This window comes from Papilio polytes, unplaced genomic scaffold, assembly GCF_000836215.1.
Source record: "Papilio polytes unplaced genomic scaffold, Ppol_1.0 DF822067.1, whole genome shotgun sequence".
NCBI lineage: Eukaryota > Metazoa > Arthropoda > Insecta > Lepidoptera > Papilionidae > Papilio > Papilio polytes.
This window is the reverse complement of record NW_013527137.1, coordinates 2,374,766-2,384,023: the sequence shown is the minus strand read 5'-3', so window position 1 is coordinate 2,384,023 and position 9,258 is coordinate 2,374,766. Positions and strand designations below refer to the sequence as shown.

Here is a 9,258-nt window from a genome sequence, read left to right as displayed (position 1 = left end):
GCTGGTTGGGGAAATTCGGCTGGTAGTGATGCATGGATACACCTGGCATGTAGTAGCTGTTCGCAGACATCATGTACTGGTGCTTCTGCTGCTCCTGTCTAAGCTGCATTTCTCGTTCTTGTTCCTATTGACAACAACAAGATCACACGTTAAAGTTATGTATCAAGATAATTATTTACAGTTGACACTTCACTCAGACATTTTTCACATGGTCCACTAATCCTAACTAACTATCTGTTGATAGGTCCTCAAAACCACATGTCAATATTATTTATTACCAATAGGTGTCGCTAAATAAAATTAAACCTTAATGTTTCATTTTGTGACACTGTTTAGTTTATTAAAAAAGATAGAGCTATTATAATACTGTAAAATTCAAAAATGCCAATATAAGGACATGAGGCATAGTAAACATGACAACATAGTCCCTTTCAAAGAAGTTACCGGTGAAAAAATGTCTCCTGTTGTTAAATATTTTTGTATATTATTGTACCTGTACTCTCTGCAGTGCGAGCTGCCGCTGGTACTGCAGGTACTCGTGCTTCTTCTTGCGCATGGCGTGCAGCTTGGCGGCCATCTGCAGCTGGCGCTGGCGCTCCGCGGCCTCCGCGGCGGCGGCCAGGCGCGCCGAGTGCTCCGCGCGCAGCGTGTCCAGCGCCGCGCGGCTGTCGCGCACCTGCGTCACCTTATCCTGGACACAAACACACATTTCTCTTTTTGGAGACTTGTCACAATATCACTTGTAGAGAGTCAAGGTGTGGTCAGACCATGTGCTCCCGCGATTCGGCCAGTATAACCTGAGGGTCGAGGTCGGTGGGGCTACGGGTGGTGGTGGGTAGGGATGGATAGGACACATTTTCAGTAATAAACATACAAAAATACGATATAATTCATAATTCAAATTGAACTGAAAAAAAAACTTTAATCACAAATGTCATTGATTATTGCTTCCGATTCTGTTTATTGCAGATGCCAAACACTCAAATGCGAATTACATTTAGAATAGAATAGAATAGAATACGAATTTTAGTGCCACAAAAAAGAAATTAAATAAATGGACTTATTCTATCGACATTAGCAGTTTATAAAACTGTCTATTAAATTAAAATTAAATTATAAACTCGTCTCAGCAAAGATAAAATGGTATAAGTGATTTAAAATATGTTGTCGCTGCCGGCGAGATATCCGAGGAGGTATATACCTGCAGACTCTCCAAGTAGACGCGCTTGTCGTCCTGCTGCTGTATGTAGCGCAGCAGCCGCGAGTGCATCGCCGTGATGTTCATGAACAACGTCTGCACCGACGTGTCGTTGGCGATAGACCGACCTCTGTGTAATCAACATTATACATTTGTTCATCTTCCTCCTTATTCTACGCCCGTAGGGCGCTACAGGTTTCTGTCCTCCACATAACTATCATACGTCATCTCAGTCATCACTCCCTTCTTGATCATGTCACCTTTCACGCAATACATCCATCTCTTTCTACCCCTAACGACAATGTAAAAAACTATATGAAACTAATGGGAAATTCATAATTTGTGGTACTTTAATTTGAATAAATGTATACCAGGTCTCTATACGTCCCCACTAAGGGCCTTGGAGCCTACCCGACGTCAAGCGTGACTAGCCCTTAATCAAATACGTAAAATATAAAAAAACAAACGTAAGTAGTCTATATGTTGTTCCAGATTGTCCTCTACGTCTGTGTCAAATTTCATCGAGATCTGTTCAGCAGTTTAAGCTACAAATTCTAACAAATCCATCCATCTATCTATAATTTTGCATTTATCATTAGTAAGATCAAAATATGTGTACTAAAAAATGCTGTGTAAAACATACCGAGAAGAATTACTCTTCATCCTGTTAACAAATATCTCAACCTGAGACTTGAGGGATTCGACAAATTCATCAATCTCCTTGTCTCCGGCATCGTCTTCTTGGGCTTTGTTCGTAGATGGCTTTGAAAATTCCGGCTGTAAAAAAAAACAATTAATGCATACAATTGTCATTTATATCTCTGTAGTCAAGTTTTGTAATAACTCAATAAAATCATTTAGCTTTGAAATAATTTTCATACAATTTATTTAAATGGGATATGTGGAGACAACAAGATGTGAATGAATAAAAAAAAAATTTAATAGATATCTCCATTTAAAAAAGATAATATAACTAAATGCGTTTGCCTAAGAGTAGACTGTCAGAATGATAAGGAGAAATGGACTTGAAAATAGGGGGCATGCATGCTAAAGGGGAAATCCCTCTATTATGTATGTATATATATGTAATGTTCGTAAGATACGGGTTTCTTACCACGATTGAATTGTTTTAGCTCCCGATATTTCGGCACAGTTGCATGCACCAAGAAACCCGTATATTACGAACATTATATTTGTAAAAATCACGACTGTTTAAAGTTATATATACATCTACAATTGTCTATAAACAGCAGCTGCTTCCCTATTGAGTTTAGATTACCACTTGCTCATTTGTTAATGATATAAAAATGTGACCTCGCTGGCGTCGTGGGAGGCGTGCGAGGCGTGCGAGGAGGGCGCGGTGGGCGCGGGCGCGGCGCCGTCGCGCGCCAGCCGCTGCTCCCAGTAGCCGCGGTCCAGGTAGCGCGCCAGCTCCGAGCTGCCCGCCGCGCTCTGTTCCGGCGACGCGCTCACCGACGACACGCTCGGTGATACTGCAATTAAATCCAAATTTATCTATTTACTAGCTGTTGCTCGGGACTTCGTCCACGTGAAAAAAAGAATAAAAAATGTAACATTTGTTAATCAGTCATAACAAATCTTTTTAATGGAGAAAGAATTTTTGAAATAGGCCAAGTAGTTTTTGAGTTATTTCAATACACACAAAAATCCAATATTTTCCCTTTATAATATTAGTGTACATGTGATCTGGAGGGCCTTGGGATTGGGCTCAGAATGTCAACATAATATTTATGCCCCTAAAAATTATTATTGCGTAGTGTCCCTAGCATTAGTGCATAATTAGCAATAATTCTTTTTGGATTGATGGGATGTTAGAATTTGCATGCTAAACGGCTGAACAGATTTCGATGATATTTTTCATATGTAGAGTATAGTCTGGAAAAACACATGGGCTACCTAATTTTGTAGGTACATTCCAGGCGGAGTGGTGGGTGCAAGCTAATTAATTGTTATAACTCACTAGTGGGATGCAAAGATGTTTCGGGTGCCACAAGGGAGCGAGATCTTCGTTCTTTCTCCTTCTGTTCAGCTTCAGATTGACTCAAAGCAATTGCCAGCTGCAATTCCTCCTCCTCTTGCAACTCTTCTTTAGTTTTTTCATGTGGCTATAAGAGTTGTTTTTAATTTAGTTTAGTTTTTCTTAACCATTGTCACTCAACATGTTATTAACCCCTGACCTAGTTAATGTACATTACAAATCTTCTTATTTTTCTTAATTAGAATGATAAAAGTTACCACAATATTATACTCAAATGTTTTAAGTGTAATTAAATAAAAAAAAACAGACTATGTATTACCAGGGGCATTCAATTAAAAAATCAATTAAATAATAAAACAATTTTCGTTTATAAATTTTATTTTTTTTTATACATAAAACCTAAATAATAATCATCAAAGCACTAACGTCAAAATTAAGTTTAAGTTAAAAGTATTATAAATCTTGTAGAGTAAATACACAATTATTGATAGTTAATTCTAAAATAACATAGGTTATAATTAAAACTAAAATGTCACAATTATAATTTTTTTATATCAAAAGTTCTCATATCTTGGTCACATAGTTAATATGGACAGGTGATATGTCAAGTACATCAATGGCAGAGTTGTCAGTCAAATATTTTCACAAATTCATCACCTGGATAAAAGAAATTATTTTCTTTGTTTTCTCTTCATGAGTTTAGGTGTTATTGGTACTGTTATTGCATCAGTACACTTCTGTATAATAAATGGAGTTGCCTTTGGCACAGGCTTAGCATGATGTATAAGTCTAGCTCTAAGCTCGGCTTGAGCTCTTTCCTCCGCCTCTCTTTGTTCTTCTTCCATTTGCAGTCTTATCTTCTCCCTCTCTTCTTCCTTTTCTCTCAACATTTGCTCAAATTTCTCCCTCTCCACAGCTCTCTTTTCTGTTATTAATTCAAATGGCTCCGGTATTACCACCTGAATTGATTGGAGAACAGGTTTAAATGGTTTTTTATATAACACATCTGGTGGCCGAGCTTCAAACCTGGTACAGTTTTCTTTGTTTTCAGATGAAGCATTGGATTCGCTGGATTTGCTAGTTGCTTGTTGCATTTGTTTCTTAACTACCGCAGGCAATGGTTGTGCTTTAAAGAGAGAAGCTAATCTTTTCTCTTCTTCTAATTGTTGTCTTATCCTCTCATCCTTACGTTTTTTAATTTCTTCATCCCTTTTTTCGAATGAGAATGGCTCAAGTCGTAAAGGTCCATCTCGAGGAACGCTTTTACATGTTTGTTTATTTTCAGATTCCTTTACAACCTTATTGATGTTTTTATCACACTTTAAACATTCAGCCAATTCACTTCGTTTGCAGTTCAACCTTGGCTTCATACATTCAATAGGTAACTTTGGTGCCAGTTGTGGTTTTTCTAAGATATGTTTAGGAGCAGGGCGCGCTTTAAAATTCTGAACAGCAAGCGGGGACTGTGGAAGTGGTTTCTTCTGTACTTCTGTTAGTTTAAATGGTTCCGGTTTTGTTGCAGACTTCTTAGGAACATCTGGCAAACTTGGTCCATTGAAGATTGCCTTAGGTATAGGATTAGCTTTAATTTTGAAATTTTTCATTTCTTCTATTAACATTTCTTCTTTTTCTTTCAGAGATATGACGTGTATTGGTCGCGATCTAGCTTTACAACGTAGCATTGGAGATTGGGCTACAGTGAGACTAAGCGGGCCTACATTACACTGCGATCGGAAAATCTGGGGTCGCGTTGAATGGAACCGACCTGGTGTATCTCTCTGATAATGATAAACGGATTCCGCTAAGGACACAAACTTTGCTCTTGATAAATCGTGGTTACTGCTGCCAGTAGGTCTGCGATATCTAGGTTCTTCTTTCATGCATTGTGCATCTGGTTTCGTCAATTCATCTTTAAGAGCAGTGATGTCATTCATTGACAACGATTTCTTCATACCAGCATAGGACGCAAAATCAAAATCTTCCATAAAATAAAAATCATCTTGTTTTGGTGACACCGGTTCCTCTTTTACACGGAAGTTTTCGGTAGATGAAAAATAGTTATCACCGCGAAAAAAATTCACGTAAGTCTTCTCCATTTTTAAAGAAAAACTTTAAACTTCTTTACATTCGAATGCGTTACCGTTAAAACAACTTCAATTTAAAAGTTTGAAACTGACAGAACCGATGTTGCCAGTATCTTGAAAAAAACTCCCAAATTACATTAACAATTGTTACCATATACAATTTAAAGATTGCGATAATGTAAAAAAAAACAATATTAACTCTTCATCTAGATCAAATTAATCTGCTTTCAATAATTTTAATTGAGCATTATTATATCAAGTAACGTGTAATGTTTTTATTCGTTTTGGTTTTTTTAAAGCTTTTAAAATGTGTATGCAGGTGGTCGACAACGAAGATAACTATGTAGATAAACCTTAGAAATTAACTGAAACATTACTACAATCATAGATACTTAATCATAAAAAGTTGCGTGTGATTACCGTGCATTTCAGGCATATTTTCGGCATTCCGATATCAAATTTGAGGTATAAGATTGTAGAAGGTACAAACTTTTACAGCATCCCTTAGATTTAAGCAAATAATGCATTTATGGTAACATTGCATTTGCTACGTACGTACTTGACATATTTGATTGCCAGACACAAAAAAGAAAGTAAGTGAAATTACGATTTATTAAAAAATAATGAGCATAACATTTAGGTGTAAATAACCAAAAAATATACTAAACTAATAATTTAAGCTGATTATTTTAATTTTCATCCTTCATGTGCGTAATTTGCTATTTGCTAGCAAACAAGTCGCCATTTGTCAAAGTCAATAACCTCTGATGACAACCACACGATCGCGACCGTGAATGGCAAAATATTATTTAAACTAAAGAATTTTACCTTTAGTCGCATTTTAGTAGCGTTTTACTTTAATAATTGTCTAGTATTTACGAAAAAATGTCACAATCGCTGCCAAACCCGAATACTTTGTTGCCATTGGAACTTGTAGATAAGTGTATTGGTTCGAGAATACATATTATTATGAAAAATGACAAAGAAATGGTGGGAACATTACAAGGATTCGACGATTTCGTAAATATGTTACTGGACGACGTTACGGAATATGAATCAACACCAGAAGGAAGAAAAATAACCAAATTGGATCAAATCTTGTTGAATGGCAATAACATCGCTATGCTCGTGCCAGGTGGTGAAATGCCGGGTGAATCTTATGACTGATAGTAATAAATTTTTATGCTCAATTGGTCTAGTGTTATTTGAAAAACATTATTAATAAGGTATCAATAGTGAAACTACTGGTTTCTTACTGTTTATGTAATACTGCATACTGCCAAGTAAGAGTCTAGTGAAACATACAATCTATCTTGTGATATAAAAAAATTTAAAGTAAGAATACAAATAAGTACAGATTAAGACTTTCAAATCACTATGTGCTTAAAATTTAAAATCTCTTATGAAATGTGTAAATAAATTGATTACATAAAACATTTTAGTTTCTATACAATTTCCTAGACTTGAAAAGAAAAACCTTTTACTATATACACACACTTACAATGTCACTATAATTTTTTCATGTTAAAGTCAAAGTGAAGTTAATTTCCTTGTAAATCTATACACAAGTGCATACTACAAGGTAATTGATATATGGCCACTTGATCTATGAATGTTTTGATTACGAACAGTTATTTATTCATCATCTTGCTATATGTCCCCACTGAGTGTCTCGGAGCCTACCTTAAGCTAGAAATGAGGCCATAGTCTACCACACTGGCCCATTGTAGGTTAACTCACACGTGTATTATGTTTATAATCTGTATATTTTTATAAATGACCATAGTAAGGTCCAGCCCCACCAAATTGTAATGTAAACATCAGTTTTAAATAATCTGAGCCTCTAGTAGCCAATGGTGGGACTGGCCGTAAATCTTAAAATTTTTTGAACCTACCTGATTTGGAGTAGCACTAGTGGATTCAGTAGGCGGTGCTTTAGGCTTGATAGTGGCAGATGGAGGACGACTCACTTTATCATAACATCCATCACATACTCGAACCTGTGAAAATGCTTATTGCAAATAAAATTATCCTCATTTAACTATCAAAGTGAAAAATATATCACTGTACATGCTAACTGACATATGTTGGCAAAGATTTTAGTATGTCTGTTTGAACTATTTATTTAATTAGAATAAAACTGCTACTTTAGCTCTGATTCTGAAGTTTTGGTAATATTATTGAGACTAAGTTACTAAGTATCTTCCATTCTATTTTAATAAATAACATTAATATAAATCATAAACTCTAAGTTACCTCTTTTTCAATACCAAACTTAGGCAGGGTGGATGTTTTTGAGCTACATTGCTGACAAAACACCTGACCACAAGCTCGGCAATGATGTCGTCGTATTATTAACGTGAAAAGAGCTCGGCACCTTAACAAAGTTAAATATTCATTACAATTGTCATAAGCTTATTAATTATCTGCATCTATGTTTAATGAAAAATAAACATTGATAAATACTCATTATTCAAGATGGTTGTGTTTGCCACGTAGTACATTTTCTGTACTAAAATCTTAGAAAATTCGTAGCATCTTTTTTGTATGTTATAATTGCTATAAACACAAACCAACCTGTGACAGACTTCCCCATCGGCCCATTCCGGTGCAGTATCTGCAGCAAACATTGCATCAGATTCCTTTAGCACTGGGAACTTGTATCCTTCCGCTTTGAGAATGTTCACTGTGTCCTGTTAATTAAATCACTTGCAATAATACAGAGTTTGTATGAAGAATTTTCACTGCTAATGCACAAAGATTTACTGTGTGTAACAAACTTCACTAAACATTGTTCCACTCTCAGTATATCTATTGTTTGTAATGATGTGACTCATTCAATTGACTGATAACATAAAGGTGAAAAAAATTAAAGAGGAAGCCATTTACCATTATGAGAATACAATTTTAAATAAGAACACTAAATTTATACCTAATAATAATAATTTTACCTAAATAAAATTATAAATTCACACACAAAATTTATTCACATTATTTTATTTCATGAAAAATGCACAACATATCCATGAATAATAATTTTAAATATTTATGTATTTCATTTATTGGCACAAGGTGTAATGTAAGGTAGTATGAAGGTCAAGGTTATTCTATAATACATTACTCAGCATAAAGTGCAGAATGATGTGATACAAGTGAATTTTAAGTTATATAAGAGTGTTACTATTAAACTATCACTAAAAGAATCACCACAAATATCCTTCACATAGTACAAAGCAGCAGAGAAAACATTCTAATTCAATTATAATTATGAAATCAATAGCTGACTGTGTCAGGTGACACACTATCAGGTGACATCTACTTTTTATGTTGTTGGAATAACTAGAAAATTGTTTATATGTTTAATGCTATTTTATACTAATAGTAATTATTTATTATTCACCTTTCAGAGTCTTGAAACACATAAATTCACTATGAAACAAATTTATAAAGAGATCTTGACAATAGATTTACTCAAGCAGAAATGAATTAATTCTTTACAGACTAGCAGTTTTGCAACACAGTACTGTTTTACAAGGCAAGTGAAGTTAACTGATTTAGAATTTTTAAAACATGTTCATAAAGTTAAACATAAAACCCGCAAAAATAAATAGTAGTATTTATTTTACTGACACAATGAAAAAATATAAACATAATAATGCTTACCTGCACAGCTCTGTATTTTGGTGAGTTCCGGAATGCAAATGCCCAAGCTTGTATGAGTTCTAAAATTTTATTGCGGAGGTTTTCATGTTGAGTTGACTTCACCAAGTCTCTGAGCATTTCACAAAATGCTTTTGATGTCACTTCATCATGCACTCCAGCTCCTGTCATGACATACAATTATTAGAATAATTGTGTAAGAAAAATATATAATAAGTAAATGCAAGTATCTATCTTACTAATCTTACTAATATTATAAATGCGAAAGTTTAGATGGATGGATAGATGTTTGTTAGCGTTTGTAGCCTAAACGGCTG

The 9,258-nt window shown here is 34.9% G+C and overlaps 3 protein-coding genes across 3 annotated transcripts in view; 1 reads left to right on the top strand and 2 right to left on the bottom strand.

Annotated features, from left to right (window-relative positions):
- The window catches only part of LOC106106836 (hepatocyte growth factor-regulated tyrosine kinase substrate), a 13,428-nt gene that overhangs the window by 1,766 nt on the left and 2,404 nt on the right, over positions 1-9,258 (bottom strand). The window contains exons 4-13 of the mRNA XM_013287495.1: positions 8,945-9,105; positions 7,859-7,974; positions 7,538-7,658; positions 7,177-7,281; positions 3,180-3,324; positions 2,513-2,691; positions 1,842-1,975; positions 1,202-1,328; positions 494-691; positions 3-124 (exon numbers count right to left, since the gene is read on the bottom strand). Coding sequence (XP_013142949.1) covers positions 3-124; positions 494-691; positions 1,202-1,328; positions 1,842-1,975; positions 2,513-2,691; positions 3,180-3,324; positions 7,177-7,281; positions 7,538-7,658; positions 7,859-7,974; positions 8,945-9,105 — 1,408 coding nt within the window. The remainder of the gene's footprint in view (positions 1-2; positions 125-493; positions 692-1,201; positions 1,329-1,841; positions 1,976-2,512; positions 2,692-3,179; positions 3,325-7,176; positions 7,282-7,537; positions 7,659-7,858; positions 7,975-8,944; positions 9,106-9,258) is intronic.
- On the bottom strand, positions 3,563-5,385 carry LOC106107235 (targeting protein for Xklp2 homolog). The gene has a single exon (XM_013288006.1). It carries the CDS (start codon positions 5,291-5,293, stop codon positions 3,869-3,871), a length of 1,425 nt encoding a protein of 474 aa, XP_013143460.1. The 5' UTR covers positions 5,294-5,385; the 3' UTR covers positions 3,563-3,868.
- Positions 6,027-6,471, top strand: LOC106107236 (U6 snRNA-associated Sm-like protein LSm5). Its single transcript, XM_013288007.1, has one exon. The coding sequence runs from the start codon at positions 6,167-6,169 to the stop codon at positions 6,446-6,448; it is 282 nt and encodes a 93-aa protein (XP_013143461.1). The 5' UTR covers positions 6,027-6,166; the 3' UTR covers positions 6,449-6,471.

What these genes read in the sequence shown, in the direction of transcription:
- LOC106107236 (XM_013288007.1), top strand. Translation starts at nt 6,167, where the DNA reads ATGTCACAATCGCTGCCAAACCCGAATACTTTGTTGCCATTGGAACTT.
- LOC106107235 (XM_013288006.1), bottom strand. Translation starts at nt 5,293, where the DNA reads ATGGAGAAGACTTACGTGAATTTTTTTCGCGGTGATAACTATTTTTCA.